This window comes from Sorex araneus, chromosome 4 (genome assembly GCF_027595985.1).
Source record: "Sorex araneus isolate mSorAra2 chromosome 4, mSorAra2.pri, whole genome shotgun sequence".
NCBI lineage: Eukaryota > Metazoa > Chordata > Mammalia > Eulipotyphla > Soricidae > Sorex > Sorex araneus.
This window is the reverse complement of record NC_073305.1, coordinates 209,054,916-209,082,329: the sequence shown is the minus strand read 5'-3', so window position 1 is coordinate 209,082,329 and position 27,414 is coordinate 209,054,916. Positions and strand designations below refer to the sequence as shown.

The following is a 27,414-nucleotide window of genomic DNA, read 5'->3' as shown; positions in this document are numbered from 1 at the left end:
GAATAATTTGGAATCATTTAAGTATATAGGATTTCTAAGACCTTTGTCTCATTCAGGCTGACACCCAAGGACAGTAGATTCGAGGGACAGGGGGATTGCCCCATAGCTGGATGACTGCTTCATGAGTGGAGGGGAGAAGGCAGATGGAATAGAGAAGGGATCACTAAGAAAATGGCTGGAGGAACCAGTTGGCATGGGAGATGCGTGCCGAAAGTAGATAATGGACCAAACATGATGACCTCTCAGTGTCTGTGTTGCAAGCTATAATGCCCAAAAGTAGAGAGAGAGTATGGGGAATATTGTCTGCCTTAGAGGCAGGGGAGGGTGGGAAAGGGGCGTATACCGGGAATATTGGTGGTGGGGAATGTGCACTGGTGGAGAGATGGGTGTTTGATCATTGTGAGATTGTAACCCAAACATGAAAGCTTGTAACTATCTCACGGTGATTCAATAAAATTTTAAAAATTAAAAAAACTTTGTCTCATTCATCTTTGTAATGCTAGTTCCTAATTTAGTGGTTTTAATTCTCAAGACTTTTGGAACTGCTTCATAATAAATTTTTTAAATTAGTATAATTTATAATGGATCAAATAATGGCTTTATAAATATTGCCATTGTGGCTAAGAGAAGCACAGGAGAGAATGCTAGTATGAACTAGAAATGATGTTGATTTCTAGCTGCTGGGGGAGTCTTGGACACTTTGGTGGTGGTGAGACACAATCATTGTGTCCATTAAGATCACAAATGTCAATACAAAGATCAACATGCTGCCTAAATTATAATAATAAATACCAATTACAAAAGGAAGATGGACTCGGGGACTGGAAGGATAGCTCAGTGGACTGGAGTGCATGAGTTTTATAGATTTTGTTATAAGATTTCTTGGTTTGAAAAGAGGATCTTGTCACTTACTAGCTGTGCAATTTTGGAAAAGTTATCTTGCCTTCCTGAACCTCTATTTTCAAATTTATAAACAATGATACTGTCATGATAGGGTTGTTGGCATCAGCAAATGATACCATGCTAATATAGGCAATTCCTGACACTTAGTAAGAGTTCAATTAATAGTAATTATCAGAGTTATGGTGTCTTACCTGGACAATATATGGTGGCAATGGTTTTCCCAAAGAACTGGGCTTCAATTTCATTCTCTTAGAAGTGGCACAGAGAAGTCCCTATATTTAAGAAAAAATGTAGATAGTTTTTTTGCCTTTAAAAAAACATTAAATTGATGACTCCATTATTTTTCACCAATGACAGCTATCATGATAAACAACCAAAAAGTGGCACTAAATGTTACATACCTTGTATGGAAAAACATCATATGACCTAATAGTCTTGGCAATAAAATAAAACAGGAAATGGATTTAGGCATTTTTCAGCAAATACAAAGAAGATAAAATATGGATCCTTAACAACTACATAAGATGCAACTGGCAAAATCTGTACTGTAAAATATTTAAACCTTTGTTTTATTTTTGTTTGTTTTTTTGTGTGTGTGTCGTGCCTGGCAGTACTCCTGGCTTCTTCCTGGCTCAGTACACAGGGATCACTACTGGTGGTCTCAGGGGACTATAATAGGTGCTGGGGATCAAATCCCAGTCAGATGCATACAGGAAAAATGCTCTACCTGCTGTCCTATCACTCTAGACCCAAACCTTGTTTTAAGTAACAAACTGTAAGGAAACAAAATAGGAAGCCCATAGACTAAAAATACATAAAATGCTCATCAACTCTATCTCAATATATTGACACATTATAATGAAATGACGAGAACATTTGATACTTGTTTGATGGATGAAAGGGTAGAGGAAAAGACATGGCAGCATAGGAAGACCCTGAACTCAACCTCTACCAATGACACATGAAATCTGCAAGTACATAGCAACAATGGCTCTGGCAAAGAGCTGAAGACTAACTTCCCCACGACCAGGGTGGAATGTGCCACATTGAAATGGGCAGGAGAGGGAGACATAGCACTGCTCTGCCACAATGACCCATAAAGGGAAGCTCACAAGCCCATAGACACTTCCAGAGGAATAGGGTTCTGCGTCTCACACCAGGTACTCCAGCCTTTGGTACCTGTAGCAGAGAGATAAACCCTCTAAATGGCTGGCTAAAAAAAACAATGGGGCTTTTACCAAGGTAGCAAAGGGTTATAGGGAACAGAGATACTCTCTAGAAAGGGCTCTTTGACATTCACTTGCTCCAGCACCTAGGTGGGTGTGCTAGACACAGCACTTTCTCTTTGCTTTTCTAGAACTTCATGAAAGGCATGCACAAGCCTGGTAGGGGATGCCCCTTTATCGCCTTGCCAGGCTTCCTGAGTCTCACAGAACTCTCACAATTGGAAAGACAATTCTTGGTAGATTGCCAGGGTAACTGCATAGACAACAAAATATATGATTATTTTAGAATGTTGAAAGATACATCAACACAGCATATAAAACTCTCCAAAGAGAGAGTACAGATATTTTCTAGGAGGACATGATAACTCGATCTTTTGTGAGGCAGTCATAGGTATAAGGGGGTAGATAATTTTTTGATAGAGGCTTCCCCTGGCTAACTTAGGGGCTTGGACCATTCCTGTGAATGCTGGATCTGGTGTTGGGGCCCAGCAATACTTGGGTCCAGAAGTGCTTAAAGAGGGTCACACCCAGTGAGGCTCAGGGGGCCATATGACGTCAGGGGTTGAACCTAGGGTCTCCACGATTTACAAAATTATTCGCAGTAGAGTTTCAGTCATGTTATAGCATCAGTCCACCATCAATGCAGTGTCAATTCCCTCCACCAATGTCCCCATCACCTCTCTGAGTTACCTCCCAGTCCCCAGATTTGTATTCATCATAACAAGAAATTGTTATACATATAAATAATGGAATACTATGCAGCTGAAAAGAATTATGCAGTTTGCTGCCGCTAGGATGGGATTGTAGGATATCATGTTAAGCCAAGCAAATCAGAATAAGAAAGACAAATACTGGATGATTTCACTTGTAACAGGACAGGGAATGCAAGGCGTACAAGAGGGGGTACATAGATTACCCTAGGCCCTTTGCTGTATACCTAAAATAGAATAAAGAAAGAAAGAATTGAGGGGGCTGGGGGAAAGCTAGAAGGAAGCACAAGTCTCAGATTCACTGGTAGTATAGAGCTGTGGTATATCTATATACCTGAGTCATAGAAAGCATGAGATCCAAGATACAACAATCAAACTTAAAAATGTGTCTCTCAAGGAAGTAGACGGGGGGCGGGGGGAGGGAAACTGGAGGTAGGGGCACTGGTGGAGCAAAGCTGTCACTGATGATAGGATTTTGCAGGAACATTGTGAGCATGAAACTCAACTATGATTAACTTTGTAAATCAAGGTCACTGTCACTGTCACTGTCATCCTGTTGCTCATCGAGTTGCTTGAGTGGGCACCAGTAACATCTCATTGTGAGACTTGTTGTTAGTGTTTTCGGCATATCGAATACACCATGGGGAGCTTGCCAGGCTCTGCTGTGCAGGCGGGATACTCTCGGTAGCTTTCTGGGCTCTCCGAGAGGGGCAGAGAAATCGAACATGGACTGGCCACATGCAAGGTGAATGCCCTACCGCTGTACTATGGCTTCAGCCCAAATCAAGGTAACAAAATTAAAAAAAAAACCTTAAAAAAGAATTTCCTCTTATTTATAAAATGGTTTCCTGCTGATTTTGTGTTTTTGCATCTGGGTTGCCTTCTTTTGTTTTCCCATTAAGTGGTGCTATAGCTTTAGTGTTAGATTTTTCTTTTGTTTATATGGACTCGGTGGGGAAAGGGAAGGACTAGCTAAAGAAACATTGGTCCATCTACACAGTGGAATACTATGTACCTGTTAGGAGAGATTAAGTCATGAAACTTGCTTATAAGTGTATGGACATGGAGAGTATCATGCTAAGTAAAATTAGTCAGAAAGAGAGGGACAGACATAGAAGGACTGCACTCATTTGTGGAATATAAAATAACATAATATGAAACTAACACCCAAGGACAGTAGACACAAGGGCCAGATATATTGCCCCATAGTTGGAAGCCTGTCTCATGAATTGGGGGAGAAGGCATCTGGAATAGAGATGGGATCACTAAGACAATGATGGTTGGAGGAATCGTTTGGCATGGGAGATGTGTGCTGAAAGATAAAGGACCAAACGTGATAGCCTTTCAGTATCTATATTGCAAACCATACTGCCCCAAAGAAGATAGAGAGAGTAATGGTGAAATTGTCTGCTATGGAGGCAGGGGGAGGGCTGGAAAGTGGGGGTGTACTGGAAACATTGGTGGTGGAGAATGTGCACTGGTGGAGGGATGGGTGTTTGATCATTGAGTGACTGAAACTCAAACATGAAAGCTTTGTAACTATATCTCACAGTGATTAAAAAATAATATAAACATCCTTGATCTTGGTCATTCAATAATAAATAAAAAAGAATATAAACATCCTTGATCATGGTCTTCCTGATAGGATATGAGCTCTGAACCCCGCAGATTCCTGGGTAGAGGGAGAAACACATTCACTGGCCTGTGCTACCGCCAGTTAACTTGTTCCAGTTAGTCCCATGCTCAGTCTCTGCCTGTTGTTCAGCATTCCAGCCCCATTTAGGAACTCATGAGTGTTTTTAACTTTCCAAATTAGAGTGTTTCTTGAGTCATATGGAATAACATGATTCTCTCCAGAGCTAGGCTAGTTTAGTTGGACTTTGTCTCATTTTAGAAGACTGATATTTTTCATTCACCCCTAATTACTGTTGGAAGGACATACAAAAACAGCATTAATCTTATTTTATAAAGGGCTTAGGTGGTGTAAAAATTATGGCATTCCTTCATAGAATAATTTATAAATACAAAGCAACAAAGTTAAAGTCCGTAAAATTTTTGAACATTACATTCATTTCTTTTGTTTGTTTTGGGACCACCCATGGCTGTGCTTAGGGCATATTCCTGATTCTGCTTAGGGATCACTCCTGGCAGGGTTCAGGACCATATAAGGCATCAGGAGTCGAATCCAGGTTGGCTGCATACATGCCAGATGGTCTACCCTCTGTACTATCTCTCTGGCCCCAGATCATTACATTATTTTTTGGGGGGTCACACCTGGCGATGCACAGGGGTCACTCCTGGCTCTGCACTCAGAAATTACCCCTGGCAGTGCTCAGGGGACCATATGGGATGCTGGGAATCGAACCCGGGTCGGCCGCATGCAAGGCAAGCGCCCTACCCGCTGTGCTATTGCTCCAGCCCCTCAGTACATTATTTTTAAAGTATCTGTGTGTGTCTGTTTCACAGGTACCCAGTTGTGTAACATCAAGGGCAATTAATCCAGATATCTCTTTGCTTTTGCTACACCTATGGACCAGAAAAGCAGCAAGATTAATTCTTATGATGTGCCTCCTCATACAGTTCTGCTATCTGTAACATGTTGTATATCTTTTATATGAACTGCTTAGATATCTTCTTCTCTTCTTTCTCATGTTGTGTGAAAAGGAACCTTGTGTTTACGAATCTTTATATCATCTTTCCAAATTCTTCTCATCTTATCCTCTGTATAGAATATCAGTTGCATTCCTGAGAGATTCCTCAATAGCTGTGCACATACTTTGCATGTAGGAGGTCCAAGTTCAATCCCCAGCATTCATCGTTCTTCCCCCTCTCTCACCCCTCGTCACCACTGTGAGCAATCTCCAAGCACAGAGCCCTGCATAGTCCCTAAGTACCACTGGGTGTGACACAAAACATAAACAAAAACAAACAGATTATCACTTGAGTCATTAACAAATTCTTTGACACTGATATCTTCTACATTCTATTAACTGAGTATTTTATTTATCATTTGCCTTTCAAGAGATCTAGTTATTCATGTTAAAAGGTTAGTTTCCCTTACTGAAAGCATAGGCTATTCAAGCTTCCATATTCCACAGGGTTAGTATTCTCCATGCTCCCAATAACACTGCCAATTACCCCTCTGACCCTGTGGATAACCTCTGTCTCTTTGAGACTCACACTATTTGCCTTACCACCCTCTGCCACTCCCGGCTGTCATAATTTATCAACCTCCAAGTCATTTATTGCTACTAAAATCTTTAGCATGAGATTTATCATCTTTCCTTTGCCAATATGTCTATCATTATCCCGATTCCTACATCTGTCTAGGTGACAAATCACACATTAGTTTTCATACTTTACTGATTCTTATCTCCAGGGAGTTTCATGAGACTTAACCTACCATGAGTCACCTGTACCTTTGACTTTGGCAACACCTTCAGATGCTTTACTTCTGAAGTTTCATTTTATTTTATTATTGGTTTTTGGGTTATACCTGGCTATGCACAGGGGTTACTCCTGGCTCTAAACTCAGGAATCACCCGTGGCGGTGCTCAGGGGATGATATGGGATGCTGGGAATCGAACCCGGGTCAGCCACGTGCAAGGCAAACGCCCTACCTGCTGTGCTATTGCTCCAGCCCCTGAAGTTTCATTTTAAAATTAGTACTGCTCTGTAGAAGAGTATCTTCCCCAAGGTTTTTCCCCCCTTTTTGGGTTATACCCAGTGATGCTCAGGGGTATTACTCCTAACTCTGCACTCAGGATTTACTCCTGGTGGTGCGTAGGGAACCACATGTGATTCTGGGGATACAACTTAGGTTGACTGCAACAAGGCAAATGCCTTACCTGCTGTACTATCACTTTGGCCCTCACCAAATATCTATGTTAAACTTTTACCCAATATGATGATAAGCGGAATCAGGGCCTTTGTGAGGCTATTAGGTGTAGACGATGTTTTAATATGTGATATTCATTATGATTTCAATGCTAGTCCGAGAAGAGACATCCGAGATATTGGTGTCTCCTTCATGTGATGGAGAGAAGCCAGGAAGAGAATTCTCACTAGAATACAACTGCATCTCACCCTGATTTTTGACTTAGAGTCTCTCAGATGATAACAAATAGGTATCTGGTGTTTAAATATCTATGTACATTGTTACGACAACTCAGTAGGCCACAGAAATTGTCTCTAATACTTTCATCACTACTAACATTTTCATTAATTTATCTACTCACCATTAGTCTTGAATTCACATTCTTTCCTAATTGAGCTTTGATTCTGTTTTTTTTCTTTAATTTTTGGGCCACAAGTGGCAGTGCTCAGGGCTTACACCTGGCTCTTAACTCATGGATTACTCCTCGAAGGCTTTGGGGACCATATGGAGTGCTGGGGATCAAGCCTGTTTTGATTTAAATCTGTATTTTAGAGTGATATTGGAGAGAAGAAAAGTCAAGTAGCTAATGACTTTGACGATGGATGGTCACCAACAGCAATTATTCTCTTAACATCACACATATCCTATTTTCATCACATGACACTACCTCATATGTCACAGAGAAAATTAAAATAATCAGGTGTAAACTAGTCCTCTTTATCTCTGTAAAGTCTATAAACATACATTTGTCTATACCTATTCTTTAACTCATTACAGAAGAACAGTCCCTCCAACTTAAACCAATTTCTTTCCCTAGTTCATAACCCAGCTAATCTATATTTCAGATGTGTACCTAGTAGTTTGACAATGTCTGTACAATGTGAATGCACAAGTATGTGCATCAGACTGAATGGTAAACCCAAATCAACCTACAGTTTCAGTCTTCCCATAGCCTTCGTGGATGTCCAAGTTGGTGATGTGTTTCCAGTCTTTTATCACCCCCGGGTTGATGGGGCCTGTAGTTACACAATGCTTCAGACTCTTGAATCTGTAGCTGGAGAACCACAAAAATTATTCTTAGACTTGGTAAATATGTCAAACAATAATGGATCTGTTAAAAAAAATCTTGGGAAAACAACGCAGATATAGCTATATGTATACAGTGGGAGTTAATGTTCTTCTTACTGTATTGTTAGAATATATTCAGACATTCTATTTGGATTAGATTTCATGAAGATTTGCATTTGCTTGTCTATGGAAGGGGCATTAGTGTTAAATACTGAGTCAATCAAAAGACTGTACTATGTAATAGAAAGATGCCAAGCTCCTGAAAAGGATTTCTGCAAAGACAGAATTGCATGAAGGGCACACACTGGAATTGATAAGATAAAGCAGAAATTAATTTCTGATCTCTGGAGATAGAAAGAGAGCTACTTTATTTACAAATTAGACTTCAAATCTAAGTATTATGAAAATTTTCTCAGGGTCATAGGTACAGTTAGGATACTTATTTTTAGAATTTATGGTGCCCGCTTGAGCAAACTGATGAACAACAGGATGACAGTGCGGCAGTGCAACAGATAAATTTATAATTTATTTTTAATTCACTCATATTTTAAATATTAGTATCAATTAAAAAAAATGTTTGGCCACACACAGTGGTCCTGCAGTGCTGGGTATCAAACCTGGATCTGCCACATACAATGCAAATGTGCCACCTGCTGTACTATTGCTCTGTCTCCATAATATGAGTAACAATCTGAGTAGCTCACTTATATTAGACAATAGCTGACAATTCAACCACTTCATGAAACTAAGAAAGATGCTTTTATAATACTTTCCTCATGCCATCCTAGTATACTGTGCTGGTAGCATGCCCTTCCTACTGCATATGCTTCCTTCTGTAGATGTATAATCTTGTGCATAGAGATAAAATAAAATTTAGATCAGACATTTTTGTTTGTTGTTGTTGTATTGGGGTCACACCCAAAAGTGTTAGTGCTTATTCCTAGTTCTGTGCTCAGGAATCACTCCTTGCAGTGCTCAGAGGACAATATGGCATGCTGGGGATCAAATCTTAGGCCATCCATGTGCAAGGCAATCAACTTAATCACTGTACTATCTCTCTAGCCTATAAAATTTAAAAATTAGACTTTAATACTATTTAGCAAACTTTGAAGCTTTGTACAATGCTTTGAACTTGAAATTTCTCACCAATTATTTATAAATGATAATTAACAATTCCACTTTGCAGTGAATATTCTAGACAATTCTCAGGTATATGGAAGCATGCTTATTTTAATTGTCAGAGGGAAAAATTAAAATAATCTTTAATTGGTAGTAGGCTCATTAGAATCATGTGTATTATTATTATTGTTGTTATTATTATATTATTATTATTATTTGCTTTTTGGATCACACCCAGCGATGCACAGGGGTTACTCCAGGCTCTGCACTCAGGAATTACTACTGGGGTTGCTCGGGGGGACCCTATGGGATGCCGGGAATTGAACCTGGGTCGGCTGCGTGCAAGGCAAATGCCCTACCCACTGTGCTATCACTGCAGTCCTTTATTTTTTAATTCATGCAGTGACTAAGAAAACAATACACATGATCACACACTGTCATTAATAAAATTCTAAGTATGTTGAAGCTGATACAGCAATCTTCACCATGTTAGAGTATGGCAACATCTATGCAATTGCTCCCCAATGTTTTTAAAAGCATAAACAGAGAAGATAACTTTTATCTTTCATGTTTTCCTTTTTTAAAGCATGTAATATATTTGTTGTTAAAGTTAATTTTTTTTTCTTTTTGGGTCACACCCGGCGATGCTCAGGGCTGACTTCTGGCTCTGCACTCAGGAATTACTCCTGGCGGTGCTCGGGGGACCATATGGGATGCTGGGAATCGAACCTGGGTCGGCTGCGTGCAAGGCAAACGCCCTCCCCGCTGTACTATCGATTCAGCCCCAAAGTTAATCTTTTAAAAGGTAGATATAACTACAGATTAATAACTACATTCAACACTTTTGTTGCGAATTAAGTGTTAGTTGGGGGGGCTGAGTCCTACTTGTTGTGTGGGGCTTATTCCTGGCTCTGCACTCGGGTCATCCAAATGCAAGGAAAGCACCTTAATCTTTGTATTACGTCTCCAGCCCCTACAATTGAGTTTCATAACCTAGGTTGATTTGGGGACAGAAAATAGAGATTTCAAGTTTTAAAAATTAGGGGTAGGAAGAACTTGAGACACAGCAGGGCTGAGAGTTTACTCCTGGCTCTGCACCCAGGAATCACTCCTGGGTGTGCTCGGAGCCTTATAGCGTGCTGGGTGTTGAATCTAGCTCAGACACTGCAAAGCAAGTGGTTTTGTTTGTTTGTTTGTTTGTTTTTCTTTTGGGGTCACATCCGGTGATGCACAGTGGTTACACCTGGCTCATGCACTCAGGAATTACTCCTGGCGGTGCTTGGGGGACCATATGGGATGCTGGGAATTAAACCCAGGTCAGTCGCATGCAAGGCAAACGCCTTACCCGCTGTGCTATTGCTCCAGCCCCATCAAGTGTCTTACCAGTTGTACTATTCTCTCCAACCTCCCATAAGATAGGAATTTTATAAATCACAAGGCAATAAAAAAATCCTGATCTCTAATAGCATTATTGCCATAAATTGTGTAACAAGGTGGATGAGTTCTAATGAAGGATAGAACGAGATATACTTCAATAAATTAAGGATTTATGGGCTTACCTATGGTACCTTGAGTGGAAACAAACTCTTTGGAAAGATCCTCACGTACCTTGAAAAACTTTTGTGCTGAAGCAAGTCCTGGTACATTCCTGGATTTCCAGATAGAGTGGTGATGGGAAACCTTTGCAAGACCTGGGACCCCAAGGGGAAAAATACCAAATCAGCGTGTGAAAATGGAAAAAGTGAATTTTGGCAGAACAGTAGAAAGGGCAAGAATCACTAACTTCAAGATTTAGCTGGGGGTGGTGCGGGGGATGTTGCTTTATCTTGATGAGACTTAGAAAAAAAATTGCTTTACCTATTTGGATCTAGAAACACAAATGTTAATCACCTGATAATTAAAAGGAAACACAGCTGGGTATTTCTTTCTGGGTCAGAGAAGCTACTTTATTTAGATCCTTATCACTTTGAACAACAATCTGAGATGTTGGCACTAAAGTTGTGGATTGTGGAGGCAGTTATGAGATTAACACAGTAATTTGAAACTTATGTGGTGAATATAATAGATTAGGGTTTTATTCCTGATTTTGTATCTATGATTTTTAGTTAATTAACCTCCCCTGAGCCTCAGTTTCCACAACTTCTAGCTCAGAACAAAACCTGTTGTTGAAGCCTAAAATAAGACGATGCATATGGAGAGTCAGTTGTGATAAATAGGTCATAATTGATGCTACTCTTATCATTTTCTTTGTGGCCTTTTTGCCTTTCAAACTTTAGTTTTCAATAATTTAACTGAGAGAGTCAAGGGCTTTGAGATGTGAGATGATATTGCTGTTGGGACAATGAGGCATTCTTCAAATCAAAATTACACTCCAAATTTAATTCTTGATTCACTCCATTTTAGAGACGAGTCACTGGGACACTGTAAAGCTTCATTTCTGTCCTCAATTCCAGCCTACACCAGGAACTATTCTTACCTTTAGAACAGTCTCAGGACTGAAGGTTGGCATGTGACACAGAAACACACACGCTCCTTGGAGCCAAGCTCCCAAGGTATTACTCAGCGACAAAGTTCCATCAAAGGCATCACTCAGACACCACAAGACATCTGTCGACTGGAGGTCCATCCACTGTCTGAAAAGAGGGAAAGCCTCTGAATTCTCTTGTGATGGGACTAGTGGCAACAGTAATGATCTCTCATTAGCAAGAACTAACACGGAAATAAAAACTACTCAAATTGAGAACAACCTGGGGCTGGAGCGATAGCACAACAGGTAGGGCATTTGCCTTGCACACAGGTGACCCGGGTTCGATTCTCAGCATTCCATATGGTCCCCTGAACACCACCAGGAGTAATTCCTGAGTGCATGAGCCAGGAGTAACCCCTGAGCATTGCCAGGTGTGACCCAAAAAGAAAAGAGAGAGAGAGAGAGAGAGAGAGAGAGAGAGAGAGAGAGAGAGAGAGAGAAGAGAGAACAACCAAAGGTGATTTTAAACCACCTTTATTTTCATTCTAGCAGAGACTCAAATTGGACAGAAAACTAGGAAAACAAAGTGAGGAAGAGAAATGAAAAAAGTTTTACTTAGAGTGGAAGAAGGTGGGCTATTTCTGGTGTGCCCAGATTGGGGGCTTTTGTCATAGGGAAGCCAAACTGGAGGCAGCATAACTAGAGGTCAGTTGTTTGCTTTATTTCATTGGTCTGGAAGTGCATATAACTTTATTGTTCTGAAACAAGAATAGAGAAGTTCTTCATTTTTAAGTCCTGGCCATTTGCAAGATGATTTGGTTTCTTAGGTTGGTTGCTAGAGAGAGTACTCTGACTTCCTACAAGTACAAAGGAGATAATATCTGACTTTCTGAGTGGGTTACTTTGGGTAAAGTTTTTCTTTCCTGGACAGGTGGTTGAATATGGTGGATTGGCATACAGTTTCATATGGAGTAAGGTCACTGCCAATTTTTTATATTCAGGTTCCCATATTGCTGAGATAAGTGCTTTAGGCAGATTAGCATTTGAACTGCTGTCTTCTATTAACATGAAGAAAGCTATGTACACTCTCTCACAGTTTTCCCTATGAAATACAGAAGGTCTTTCCACGTTAAACAACTAGAAGTGCTATGACTTACAAATAGTAGCATAATATTTCCTAAGAGAGACATAGCATTACTTATTAGCCCCAAACACTTTTGGTGGAATATGGGGAAAGTGTCAGGCACCAAAACTAGAGCCTCATACACACGAGGCATATGAACTCCCACTGAATGATGCTCTTGGCCCCAAATCACAACCCTTTTGCTGTTGTAAACTATGTTGCAACTACTTGCAGTGATGAAATTTAGGACAAATTGTCAGTGTGCCTGTTATACAAATCCATAGAAATGAACTTCTGGGCAAAAGGGCATGTGCATCTGTAATCTTGAGAGATACAGCTAAAATTGGACTCAAGCTGTACCTAATTTGATTCTTTTTTGGGGGAGGTGCATACCTGCAGCGTTGAGCACTTAGTCTGATTCTGTGTTTAAGGATCACTCCTGGCGGGGTTTGCGACCACATACAAGTGAGACCACATGTGGTGCCCAGGGCTTACTTCTGGCTCTGTGCTCAGGGATCACTTCTGGTGGTACTCAGGAGACTAATGTAGGTGCTGGGGATCAAATTCTGAATCGGCCAATTACAGGGAAATGTCCTACTTGCTGTATTATCTTTTCACAACCCCCTCCAATTTAATAATTCTTCTTCTTCTTCTTCTTCTTCTTCTTCTTCTTCTTCTTCTTCTTCTTCTTCTTCTTCTTCTTCTTCTTCTTCTTCTTCTTCTTCTTCTTCTTCTTCTTCTTCTTCTTCTTCTTCTTCTTCTTCTTCTTCTTCTTCTTCTTCTTCTTCTTCTTCTTCTTCTTCTTCTTCTTCTTCTTCTTCTTCTTCTTCTTCTTCTTCTTCTTCTTCTTCTTCTTCTTCTTCTTCTTCTTCTTCTTCTTCTTCTTCTTCTTCTTCTTCTTCTTCTTCTTCTTCTTCTTCTTCTTCTTCTTCTTCTTCTTCTTCTTCTTCTTCTTCTTCTTCTTCTTCTTCTTCTTCTTCTTCTTCTTCTTCTTCTTCTTCTTCTTCTTCTTCTTCTTCTTCTTCTTCTTCTTCTTCTTCTTCTTCTTCTTTTTTTTTTTTTGCTTTTTGGGTCATACCCGTGATGCTCAGGGATTACTCCTGGCTCTGCACTCAGGAACCACTCCTGGTGGTGCTCAGGGAACCATATGGGATGCTGGGAATCGAACCCAGGTCGGCCATGTGCAAGGCAAATGCCCTACCCACTGTGCTATTGCTCCAGCCCCTCCAATTTAATTCTTACAAAAATCTTACAGGTTGGACATTTTGCTAAGACCTGAATACTTTGGTCCAAGACAGTGAGTTCAGACTTTGAGTATGAATTCAGATCTAGACAGTTCCAGATAAAGCCTGGGGTCTGTCATGTTATTTCCTTTTCAGCTACTCAGTAATTAAGGACAGTTACTGTAATTAATCTCCAAACACACCTTAGATACTTAACTAAGCATGCAGTATACAATAGCTCAATTAAGTCTTACAATCCACCAGGCAGATATTGTTATATTTAATTTAAGGTACATCAATTATTAGTCACATTTTCATTCTGACATCAAGAAATTGCAAAGCTCTATCAATGAAACTTGGCCATTTTGATGGTCATAAGTAGGGAATTTTTGATTTGAGAATGAAGTGTAAAAATATTTGCATCTTAAGGTCCACAAAGCAAGCATTATCCCATTTTCATATGAGGATACTAAAGTATCATGAAGCAAAATGACTTGCCTAAAAGTCATATCTAGTCATTGACAAGCTTGGGGTTTGAATGTTTATATGCTTAATGCCAGAGTTACCACTCAATATTAACACCTTTCTTAGCTACTCTGTTAGAAACAAATTATTTTTGGAGTCAGAGCTTGCTCAGAGTAAACTGGTGATGCCAGAGTATTATTCAGATTGAGATGGTATCACTGTATCACTGTCATCCCGTTGTTCGTGGATTTACTCGAGCAGGCACCAGTAACGTCTCTATTACACTCAGCCCTGAGATTTTAGCAGCCTCTTCTTAATGTCTTTCCCAATGATTGGAGGCTCTTTCAGGGTCAGGGGAATGAGACCTATTGTTACTGTTTTGGGCATATCGAATACACCATGGGTAGATTGAGATGGTAGAGCAGGAAAACTAAGGAGTGTGCAGTACTCTGGATGCTACAGGTTAGACTGCTACACTTTCCTGATCTAATCAGACTTTCCAACATTGCTTTGATGATCATACAGTCTTGCTTTAAAAAAATCCTTCAGTGCCAGAGTGATAGTATTGCCTTGCACACAACTGACCTGGGTTTGATCCCTGGTATGGCCTAAACGGTCCTCCAAGCCACCAGAAGTGATCCCTGAGCTCAGAGCCAGGAGTAAGTCCTGAGCACCACCGGGTGTGGCCCCAAAAGCAAGAAGATAAAAATAATTCTTAAGTGACTGCCTATTGTTGTCAAGAGAAAGGCCTTATTACATCTTGGTATTCAAAGCCATTTGACTTCACTCCTATTGCTTATTTCTCCTCTTTTCATATCATATACATCAATCAGGACTGGAGCAATAGCGCAGTGGGTAGAGCGTTTGCCTCACACGCGGCCGACCTGGGTTCGATTCCTCCATCCCTCTCGAAGAGCCCTGCAAGCTACAGAGAGTATCCCACCCGCACGGCAGAGCCTGGCAAGTTACCTGTGGTGTATTAGATATGCCAAAAACAGTAACAAGTCTCACAATGGAGACGTTCCTGGTGCCCGCTCCAGCGATGAACAACGGGAGGACAGGACTACAGTGCTACATGTATCAATCAAATGGATCGCTACACAGCTTCTTTCCTCTTGCTATGTGTTTTCCATGGTTTGCCCTGGTTTGCCCTGTTTCATTTGCTTTGAGTGCTCTTTCAATTTCTATCTCCACAAAGATCAAATTTTATATACAAAAATCCATCTCTAATCCTTCACATGTCCCCTTCCTTCTGTAAATAATTGCTTTTCCTTTTTGTCTTTCTGAACATTTTTCTCCCCTATAGAAACACTAGCTCTTCTGCCAAAGATTACAGTTCTCTATGAACTTGTCTAGCCTATGAACTTTTAGAATGCTTATACTTGACCTCTCTTTGAACCTGTCCTGTCTTGGCAGCTATCAAAGTAGTTACTGGATGTCTAGAAATCTCTAATAAACACAGAAGTGGAAATGCAATGATAGAAACTTTTTTTCTCAAATTTTCACGCTCTGACCTGTCTAAGGCAAGATAAGTTTTGCATGTTCCTATTTGTTTAGTTTTCCTTATTCCTAATATCTTTTTGTATATTTGAATCAGAATGCAGATCTGTTAAATATCTGCCTGAAGGCTTATGACCAAATTTCTGTCTTCCAGGTGTCTCAAGTTCTGACCCAATTTCCATCTTCCGATGTCTCAAGTTCCCTTTCATCTCAGTATTTTCATCATGCCCATTTGGTGGTTGCAATGAAAAGAGGTGGAGTCGAAGGCTAGGTTTTGGGCGTGTATTATAATAATAGATATTACCAAATAATTGCAAAACCTCCTTTCTTTATAGATCTGGGTGACTTTTTGGGGATTGTTTTTGGATCACACACTTGCCAATGCTCAGGGCATACTCCTGGCTCTACACTTAGGAATTAGGAGTTAGTCCTGGCGATGCTTGGGGGATAAAATGGGATTCTAGGGATTGAACATGAGTCAGCTGCATGTACAGCAAGGCCCTACCCACTGTGCTACCTCTCCAGCCCCTTGGGAACTCTTGGGGAATGGCCATGAGATAAATAGGATTTCTTTTTTTTTTTTTTTTGGTTTTTGGGTCACACCCGGCGATGCACAGGGGTTACTCCTGGCTCTTCACTCAGGAATTACCCCTGGCGGTGCTCAGGAGACCATATGGGATGCTGGGATTAGAACCCGGGTCGGCCATGTGCAAGGCAAACGCCCTACCCGCTGTGCTATCGCTCCAGCCCCCTAGGATTTCTTTAATGCAATTATATGCTTCAGTTGGAATTATGTTGCTATTCAACTACCAAGGCTTTAAACGAGTTTTTGGAAGTTATCCACTAGAAACATTTAATAATTAATAGATTGAATAAGTGAATATTTTAACTTCCCAATTCTAACTCTCTATCTGATAGCCACTGGCCATTATAGTTAGTTCATAAATGTCAGAAACTTAATATTGAAGGTGAGCAACACATATATATCTATTTCTTTAAGGATCCTGAGGCAAGTTTGCTAAGGGAATCGGAGTGTAGAGTTAAAAAAAAAAACATTTGTCTTAAAATTAATTTAAGGGGCTGGAGTGATAGCATAGCAGATAGGGCATTTGCCTTGCACGCATCTGACACGGGTTCTATTCCAAGCATCCCATAGGGTGGTCCCCTGAGCACCACCAGGAGTAATTCCTGAGTGCATGAGCCAGGAGTAACTCCTGTGCAATGCCGGGTGTGACCCAAAAAGCAACAACAACAACAAAAAAAAGATTTAAGATTCAGAGCACTGAACCCCAAATAAAGCAAGTAAAAGCAAATGCAAACCAATTACTTCAGTGGATATTCAACGAAAGAACTTCAACAATGGAGGGAAGATAGTCTATTGGATTTGCCAAGAGTTGGTATAGTATTCTTTTAGAGCTTTAAAAAATATTATTACATGTATCTTCATCTTAGATGCTGACCTGGACCCCCATAAATTGTGACTCTGCCTCTTTGTTTAACATTACACAATGTGGCCAAAATATTCATTATGGTGCTGGCAGCACAGAGAGGAGGCAGCATGTGTAGTAGAGGAGGCAACATGGAGGGAACATAGAGGAGGGGCTATGCCTTTGGGTAACGGTTCTGAGCGCAGCTCTCGGAATCCATTCCTCTTTCCTTCCCCTCCGACTCTCAGATTTTTTACTTAGAGTGTTTTGCTTTTGATCCTTTCCAGTATTCTCTCCCATTCTGCTTTTAGTCCCAATTATTTTTACTCAATATTAACTTTTCTCTTTCCTTTTCTTTTCTTCTATTTTTTTTCCTTTCTTCCCCTTTCCTTCTCTCCCCTTCCTTCCCCTCCCCTCTCCTCCCCTCCCCTCCTCTCCTCCTTCCTTCCCTTTCTTCAGGTTTTGGGGCCCTACCCAGCAGTGTTTAGGGGCTCAGCCTGTTTCTGCTCAGGGCCTCTCCTAACAATGCGAGGGATGTACTTGGGGCTGCTTTGTGAGTCAAGAGCTATTGTACTGTTGTTGTATTGTCTGGCCAACTGTGGACAGTTCCTCCTTCTGTTTGAGTAAGAAACCTCTGTCTTAGCTTCAGTCCCATGAGGTTCTGTTCTCACCGTCTAAGAATAGAACTTGTAGACACGTATAGAGAGATGAACACTGTACCTCGACGCCTGACTAAATCTCATTCCTAAACCATACTGGGAATGTGTAACCATCTGGGGAGCTCCTTTTGTCCTTTTGGTGAAGAAGATGGCCATTGGATCTTGGCTCTTGGTCCCCACACAGGTCTTCTTCAGAGGTGCATCTCTGTAAGTCAGAAAAGATTTAACAGTGAATTCTCTAACACAGAGTCTAGGGCCCTGGTTTGGTAGTCTGGGCTTTTGTAAAAGACTATTTATGTCATGGTATCCTGAGACATGATTTCATAGAGAAGCAGTTGTCCATTATTCTGTTGAAAAAATTTGTATTTGTATCTGGGGCAGGGCAGGGGGCACATCTGGCGATGCTCAGGGGTTACTCCTGGCTCTGCACTCAGGAATTACTCCTGGAAGTTCTTGGGGGACCATTTGGGATGCTGAGGATTGAACCCCAGTAGCGTTCTTCCTTTGCCACATCTGATGACTCTAATGACATATACAAAACTTTTCATTTGTCTATCACTCTTCACTACTTAAGGGTCTGCATGAGGCTGATATTGAATGAGCTACCAAAAAGCTAGTAGTAAAAGTCTATTTAAAAAATTTAATTAAGGGTTGGTGCTGGAGTAATAGCACAGAGGGTAGGCATTTACCTTGCACACGGTCAACCGGGGTTTGATTCCCAGCATCCCATATGATCCCCTGAGCACTGCCAGAAGTAATTCCTGAGTGCATGAACCAGGAATAACCCCTGTGCAATCGCTGGTGTGACCCAAAAAGCAAAAAAAAATTTTTTTAATTAAACAAAATTGTTCCTCCTAAGTAATGCTCTGGGGTCCCAATGACATGTGGACAATGAGGCCAGATGGTTCAAAACTGGATGAAATGCTATTTGAGCTCAGTGGTTCTTGTGTGTGCACTGGGGGTGAGGTGGGAATGCTGTCACTGTCACTGTCATCCCGTTGCTCATCGATTTGTTTGAGCGGGCGCCAGTAACGTCTCTCATTGTGAGACTTACTGTTACTGTTTTTGGCATATCGAATACACCATGGGTAGCTTGCCAGGTTCCTCTATGCAGGCGCAATACTCTCGGTAGCTTGCCAGACTCTCCGAGAGGGGCGGAGGAATTGAACTCGGGTCGGCCGAGTGAAAGGCAAACGCCATACCGCTGTGCTATCACTCCAACCTACCACCTGCAAAAGCCTATTCTCCGGTCCTTTAAACTACCCCCCGGCCCTGATGTCATTTTTAAAAAATTAATTGAGACTGGAGAGATAGGTTAGCAGGTTGAGTACAGGTTTTTCCATGATGGAGGTCTGTAGTGTCCGGCCCTACATGGTTCCCTGGCAATTGCCAAGAGCAACAAGAGCAGCCTCTGAGGGCAGAACTGGGAGGAACCTTGAGGACTGCTGGATATGACATTCCCCCTCCCACCCCCCCTCAAAAAAGTAAAAATCTATGCAAGAATTCATTATAAATAAAATGCCAAGATTTGAAATAAATGTAAGCACACAACATAGCACAGACAGCACTAGCCTGCCTTGGTCATCCTAATCCCGTCTTTGCGCCAATAAAATGTTTGTTAAAAATAGGCAATGAGGGGCTGGAGTGAGAGCACAGTGAGTAGGGCGTTTGCTTTGCATGCGGCTGACCCAGGTTCGATTCCCAGTGTCCCATATGGTCCCCTGAGCAACACCAGGAGTAATTCCTGAGTGCATGAGCCAGGAGTAGCCCCTGAGCATCATTGTGTGTCACCCAAAGAGCAAAACAAATAAACAAACAAAGAAAAACAAAAGGCAATGAGTTTGAGGGTTGTAGATGTCCAACTTGATTCATTTTAATATTTAAAATATATGAATTATTTGATTAAAATATTGCTGGAATAGAGGCTATAAGGGCTGGAGCGATAGCACAGTGGGTAAGCTGACCTGGGTTCAATTGCATGCGGCTGACCGGGGTTCGATTCCTCCATCCCTCTCGGAGAGCCCGGCAAGCTACCGAAAGTATTCTGCCTTCACGGCAGAGCCTGGCAAGATACCAAGAGTATCCTGCCCGCACAGTGGAGCCTGGTAAGCTACCTGTGGCATATTCGATAAGCCAAAAGCAGTAACAAGAAGTCTCACAATGGAGACATTATTGGTGCCCGCTTGAGCAAACTGATGAGCAAAGGGATGACAGTGACAGTGACAGAGGCTAGAAAGTTAGCTCAGTGGGTTGAGCTTGAGATTTTCATGCAGGAGGCCTGAATTTGATTCCCGGCACTGCAAGTCTCTGAGAACAGAGCCAATAGTACCCCAGGAGAATTAGTCGAAAGCATCATCAACAACAAAATATTTATTTGTTCATTCTTTTTGTTTGGGGACCACATCTGGTGGTGTGAGGGTTTCGCCCTTGACAGTGCTCAGAAATACCATGTGGTTTAGGAGATCAAACTTGGGCCTCCATCCTACAAAGCCCATTGAACAATCTCTCTGGTCCCAAGTCTATTTATAAAATTTAGACTCTTATCATTGCTTAAAGTTTTGGTATATGGTACAGTATGTGCAGATGAATATTTAAAGATAGATATACATATTTATATCTTAAAACTTAAAGTTATTTAAAATCATCTCATAATTTGCATGTATTATATATATACATATATATATTGGTTTTGCTTTGTACAAAATTTAACCAAAACAAACATTATTAGGAATTACTGCTTTCAACACTTTCCAGATTGCGGAAGGTTGACCCTTTGGGGTGCAGTTCTTATGCACATTAGCGGAGCAAGTGGAATATGCTGACATCCTAAGTCAAAGTTGATAGAAAATTCATGGTGATAAACCACATCTCTTGACCTGCTTTAGTTTTTCTTGTAGTGGGTAACTTGTGGGAGCCTTGAATCAGCACTGATGCCAATGAAAAAATCATTTATCAAATTAAATATTATTTGTCTGCCACTAAATATTTTGGTACCCATTAAGTTTAGTGCTACTGTTTTCAGACCTCACTAGTGTCCTATTGCTTGTTGGGAAATCAAAGAGTATGCGCAGGGGTTACTCCTGGCTCTGCATTCAGGAACTACTCCTGGCGGTGCTTGAGGAATTTGTGGGATGCTGGGAATCGAACCCAGGTCGGCCGCTTGCAGGGCAAATGCCCTACCGGCTATACTATCTCTCCAGCACCCAAAGAGTATTTCTAAAAGATAAGCCACATCCAGTCCTTTCCTTCACTGTTTCCCAGGTGACCTACATGGCCCTCAGAACTCTCACCTCTACTTTATTTTTTTTTCCTTTCTGGGTCATATCCAGCGATGCTCAGGGGTTACTGCTGTCTCTGCACTCAGGAATTACTCCTGGCGGTGCTTGGGGGATGATACAGGATGCTGGGAATCGAACCCAGGTTGGCCACGTACAAGGCAAGCTGTGCTATCGCTCCAGTCCCCCTACTTTGTACTTAACCTTCCTCTCCACCCCCACTTCTTACTCAACACTTTTATGGTTCACTGACAGCCTTTCAGCTCCTCAAATAGGTTCAGATTTTCTGCTCCCTTTGTCAGGAACACAATCCTTCCAGACCTTCCAAAGGCACTCCTTGGCACTTAAACTTCAGCTTAATGTTCTTTCCTCAATGCTAGAGGGTTCATAGCAGGTCGTCCTATTGTTATTACCATATTTTGTTTGTGAAATATCTTATGCAATATATTTTTCATATATCACTCGTAATTATCAAAGATCTTGCTACCATGAGTGTCAATATGGTTTCATCTCGTTAACTTTGAGTTGCCTTCTTTGGCAAGGAATGTATTTTTTAATATATATATATATATATTTGAAATTGATCCAAGAGCAATTAGAACTAAATTCAAAATTGCACATTGGTGCACATCAGCGGGTTGAGTTTTGCTATATGTTTGTGTCTAAACTACAGAGGCAACAACACTGAAAACTGTAGCACTGTCGTCCCATTGTTCATTGATTTGCTCAAGCGGGCACCAGTAATGTCTCCATTGTGAGACTAGTTGTTACTGTTTCTGGCATAACGATTACTCCATGGGTAGCTTGCCAGGCTCTGCCTTGCAGGCAGGATACTCTCGGTAGCTTGCCAGGCTCTCCGAGAGGGACGAAGGAATCGAACCCAGGCCGGCCTCGTGCAAGCAAACGCCCTACCTGCTGTGCTATCACTCCAGTCCTGAAAACATGTGACCCCAAATGACAATAATCAAACTTAACAATGTGGAGGCGGGCTGGGGGAGGGAGGGAACTGGGAAGTGATGGAGGGACATTGACACTGATGGTGGGGTTGAAGTTGGAACATTGTATTATGAACAACTTTGTAAGTCACGGTGCCGACATAAGTGTTTTAAACCAACAAGATCTTCTGGGCGGTGACAGTTCTTTCTACTTTACTCTTTCCTCAAAAGCCTAAGATAATTGCAGGTCTAACACTTATTCAGAAACCTTTGATTTATCTAATGAGATTTTATGTGTTCCTGCCCCCTGAGCTATCTCCCAGATCTGTTTATGTTCACGTCATTCCCTTCCTGCAGTTTTCCTCTGAGTGATGGATGGTTGCAGAAAGGGACTGCGTACTCTCGGCGGTGTGCATGTCCATCGTCTCGGCTGCAGCCTTTAGCTGGGCGCCTGCTCCCTTTGGCTGCAGAACTTACCAGGGGCTGCAAAAGAGGCTGTCATGCCCTGGAACGTGCATGCTGGGCTGTGGCTCTGAGGATCCCCTGTTGTGTCCGGGTCACACTTTTTGCTGTGGGGAGCTTCAACTCACGGCCTCACACTTGCAGGGCAGCCTCTCCACCACTGAGCTGTCTGTCTCTGGGCCCCCGTAGGGAGTATTTCCAGGGAGAAACGTGTGCAGTCCTCTCCAAACTGGCATTATTAATGCCAAAGAATAAGCCTGAGAATAAATGTTGTGATTGTTTGGGGGTGGGGCTTAGTTTGGGGGCCACACCTGGTGATGCTTAGTTTGGGGACCACACCTGGTGGTGCTCAGTGATCACTTCTGGTTGGGCTTGGAGGACCATATGCAGAGCTGGGAATCAACCTGGGTTCTCCGTACAGGGTAAAGGCCTTACCTAGGGTACTATCTTGTCAACCCTGCCCTAACTGCAATCTTTAGAGTGTACTTCTGAATAGACTGGTATATTCAAATGTACCTCTGAAAGTTTTTTTTTGAGGTTTTTGGTCTTGGGACCATACCTCGTGGTGCTCAGGGCTTACTCCCACTTCTGTGCTCAGGGATCACTCTTAATGAGACATGGGGGCCTTAGGTGGTGCAGGAGTCAAACGTGGGTCAGATGTGCACGAGGCCAGCTCGCTGCCCACTGTACTATCTCTCTGGCCCTGGCTGGCTTTCAAAGCTGTTTTCTTCTTCAGACTGCACAGTCTGTTTTGTGGCAGAAAATGGGGAAGAAACGTATTGTGACATGCTGACAAATGGCTGTTAATATTATAATGTTTCATTCAGTTTTGTTGGTTTTTTTTTTTGCTTGCTTGCATCACTTTTTCATATCCTGGTTTTTCAGATCAATGGCAGAGCCTGGCATGCTCCCCGTGGAGTATTTGATATGCCAAAAACAGTAACAACGGGTCTCACAATGGGGACGTTACTGGTGCCCGCTCAAGCAAATTGATGGGCAACAGGATGACAGTGATACAGTGATTATTATTACTATTTTTTTTAGCACTCTGGCACGTACAAGTCTGCAACCCACCCTTCCTAAGGATGTGTTTCTTTGTTCTCTTTTTCTATAAAATTTGCATCTGAGGGGCTGTGAAGATAGTACAGTGGATAGGGAGCTTCCCGTGCACATGGATGACCAGTGTTCCATCTCCAGCACCATACGGTCCCCTGGGCCCCGCCAGACGTGACCCCTGAACACGGAACTAGGAGTAAGCCTTGAGCACAGCTGGGTGTGTCCCCAACACTAAAATAACGAACCAAAAACCAAAACCCCCAAACTCCCCACCTTGCCTTTTCCCCCTCAAGCAGCAATGGGAATTGGGACTCCAAGGTTACATGTTTAGAAAGATATTTCCTGAAATCCTTTAAACCATAATGAAAAGGGCTGCTCAGTCAAACAGAATGGCCTCCATTTTATGCCTAAGATTGCATTTTGTTGAATTTTTAACTATTTTATTTTGTTTTGCTTTTTGGTAATAACTAGTGGTGCTCAGGGGTTACTCCTGGCTCTGCACTCAGGAATTATTCCTGGTGGTGTTTGGGGGACCATCTGGGATGCTGGGGAATGAACCCGCGTCGCCGGTGTGCAAGGCAAATGCCACTGTACTACCTGTTGTACTATCGCTCCAGCCCTTAACTATATTTTTTAAAGCAGCAAAACTATTAACTGCTGCAAAATAATTCTTGTAATTTAGTAAAGAGTTCTTTTCTTTATATTTTCTCCATAGTCACTGAGGTCAACAGCATGCAGGGGTATCTTTGGGGCTTGGGCATAACTTTATAAAACCAAGACACAACTGAAAAGGCAAACCTGAAATCTGGACCCTACAGGAGGCAATTCTGCAGGAACAAAGGTCTGAGAAGGCCGAATTAATCCACTCCAAACCCATCTACAAATCTTTCTCAAAAAACAATTTTAGGCTATGTCTCCTCTCTGGAGGAATTAAAATCCAAGGAGTTATCTCTTGGATTTTTCCCCCTTCTTTCTTGTTTCCTCTTGAAAAATTTTCTTGGAATATAGACAGGGAACCAAAGACCTGTACAGAAATGGGAACTGACTTCCTTTTCCCGTGATGAGCATCGCCTTGCTCCGGTTTGGTACAGAGGATAGGGCACTTGCCTTGCACGTGACCAACCTGGTTCGATTCTTGGGACCCAGAAGTCCCCCCTCCAGCCCACCATCACCACCACCTCCTCGAGCACAGCCAGGAGCGATTGCTGAGTGCAGAGTCAGGAGTGACCTCTGAGCACTGCCAATGTGGCCCCCAAACAAAACAAAACGAACAAACAAAAAGTCCTACAGTTCTTAAAGAGATTGGATGTTTGGGACCAGCTTCCACTCTGCAGAGATCAAGAAGGTCTCAGGTGCCCCCTACTCACACATGACCTCATTAAGGTCGGCATAACTTTGGTGTCTTTAAAGTCCTGTCATTGCTGGACAGGCTCTCACAGGACCAGTCCTGATGTCCTCTACTACTCACTTTATCTGGACTGAAGTAGCACTCTCTTGTGGCTATGTTCTGTGCCTCTTCTGTCATAGTGGCCTTGGCCATTTTCACTAAAAGCCATTGAACTCCAAGGAATATAATTAATAACCAATCATAATTTCTAGTTAACAGCGTTTGCAATCTAGCCTCCTTAGGACCTTAAAAAAAAAAAACCTTAAACAAATGCATAATTTACACTAATACCTGTGTTGTTCCTTTTTTTTTCTCTTTTTTCTTTTGCTTTTTAGGTCACACCCAGCGATGCACAGGGGTCATCCTGGCTCTGCACTCAGGAATTACCCCTGGCGGTGCTAGGGGACCATATGGGATGCTGGGAATTGGACCCGGGTTGGCCGCATGCAAGGCAAACGCCCTACCCATTGTGCTATCGCTCCAGCCCCATGTGTTGTCTCATTTAAAAACCTAAGATCCCTAAATGAATGCCATTATTTTTTTCAGTCTCACCTATTTTCCTTGATGGACCATGAGACCCATTGGGCACACAAGAAATTCTTGTGTTGGGTGTTCTCTTGTGTTGGGATGAGATAGTGCTGTCAAGTTTTTCTCTCTGTTCTCACACAACCAATTTGCACCAATATTTTAAATATATTATCCCAGCCTTCCATATCAAACTTGAAAATAAAAAAAAATGTTGTTTCAAATCCCCACTCACCGAATCAACTCCTTGAAATCCAGCCACCCGTAATAGCTCTTATCCGATACAAGGATCTTGGTCTTTAACGAAGGGCAGCCAGACATGACAGAATCCACAAGTGGAGCCACGGCCTCGTTAACCACAATGCACTGGGCCTTAGACATGAGCAATCGAGAGCGAAGGTCCTCTGCTGTCAGCTGGAGACTACAGGGTATGAAGGTGATTCCTGAAAAAGTCATAAAAGAAGCTTTTATTTATATACATATATTTGTTTTTCGACCATACCCAGCACTGCTCAAGGGTTACTCCCAACTCAGTGCTCTCTCTTCCAGGGAGCTTAGGGACCACGTGATGCCAGGGATCCAGGATCTCATTTCTGGATGCAGTCATGCTCTGTACCATGAGTCACATCCCTGGCCCTGATCTCTCTTAGACAGAGAATAGTTCCTCAACTACCCTGTGGGTACTGATAATTTTTTTTTTGGTACTGATAAATTTGCTAAAAAAATTCTCTCTGGGTTGTCATCCCTCCGCCTGGGTCATTAACCAGTGGTCTTTGGAAAGAACAGAGAGGGCAGAAGATCGAGCTTTGCTGTTACTCTTTTTCCCCTTCCACAGTCCTTCACTTACATGTTTTAAGTGTCTGACTGTGAACCTTTTGAAACATAGCTCAATATTGAAACTCTTTGATAACATCTTTAACAATTACTGAGATTTTGTGAAAGTGGCACCTACTGGTTGTGCTTATTTGCTCCAGGCTGTTCTTTGACTTTATTATTTTTTTTAAAGCAGACGCTTACCTTGACTCTAAGCCTGCAGAATTAGAACATTTCAGAACAACTGACCTTAACATTGCATGTCTTGCAATAATACTTACATACTCTCTAATAGACCTATTAATTTTAGAAAAGTATCTGGTTTACCAGTGAATACCCTTCTCTTTCTGCCTTTGTCTTCTGCTTGTCATATTGAAATAGCATAAGCAGCACAAAATAACCATCGTTCACTGGGTATAATACCTATCAAAGTGGAACTGATCTATAAAACCCATGAACTGATGAATACACAAAATGGTACATGTACTTATATATCCTTATATAGGTTTAAATACATTTTATCTATCTTCATTGGGATCTTGCTTATCCATAGGAAGAATGGAGCATTCATATAGGTGAATCTCAAAAATATTGTGCTCATGAATTCTCAGCTAAGTGGTTAAACTAACTAAACAAGCCAAATCATAAAATTCATTTGGAAATACACAGACCCCTTTTAGTACAAACAATCTAGAATGAACAAAGTTGAAGTATTATGCACTTCTAGTTTTAAACTGTACTATAAATTGATAATAATTAAAACAAGATGGTAGTTAAACAAAGAAAGACATACAGACTGATGGAATATAATCAGAGCCCAGAAGTGAATCCATAGGGAGTGGTAAGCTCATTTTACAACAAAGGAGCCAAATGCATAAAAGGAAACAGGGAAAGTCTCTTCAATAAAGTATATTAGGTAGCATATGCAAAAGGGAAAAAAAAAGAAAAGAGAAAGAACAGGACAAAAAAGGAAAAAGAGGAAAAGAAACCAGACTACTAGTACCATATATCAAAAAACTAAAATGGGTTAAATACTTGGTTTTAAGACCTGAAAGTATAAATTACATAGAAGAAACATAAACAAAATACTACTTGATGTAGTAGTATTATAGATTTTTCCATAGAGATTTCTTTAGTATTTGAGCCTAACAGTAAGGGAAATAAAAGAAAAATAAACAAATGGAATTATATCAG

The 27,414-nt window shown here is 41.5% G+C and overlaps 1 protein-coding gene across 1 annotated transcript in view; it reads right to left on the bottom strand.

Annotated features, from left to right (window-relative positions):
- The window catches only part of ACSM6 (acyl-CoA synthetase medium chain family member 6), a 43,725-nt gene that overhangs the window by 6,523 nt on the left and 9,788 nt on the right, over window positions 1-27,414 (bottom strand). The window contains exons 4-9 of the mRNA XM_012931729.2: window positions 25,643-25,850; window positions 17,829-17,972; window positions 11,380-11,536; window positions 10,512-10,594; window positions 7,650-7,770; window positions 1,095-1,175 (exon numbers count right to left, since the gene is read on the bottom strand). Coding sequence (XP_012787183.2) covers window positions 1,095-1,175; window positions 7,650-7,770; window positions 10,512-10,594; window positions 11,380-11,536; window positions 17,829-17,972; window positions 25,643-25,850 — 794 coding nt within the window. The remainder of the gene's footprint in view (window positions 1-1,094; window positions 1,176-7,649; window positions 7,771-10,511; window positions 10,595-11,379; window positions 11,537-17,828; window positions 17,973-25,642; window positions 25,851-27,414) is intronic.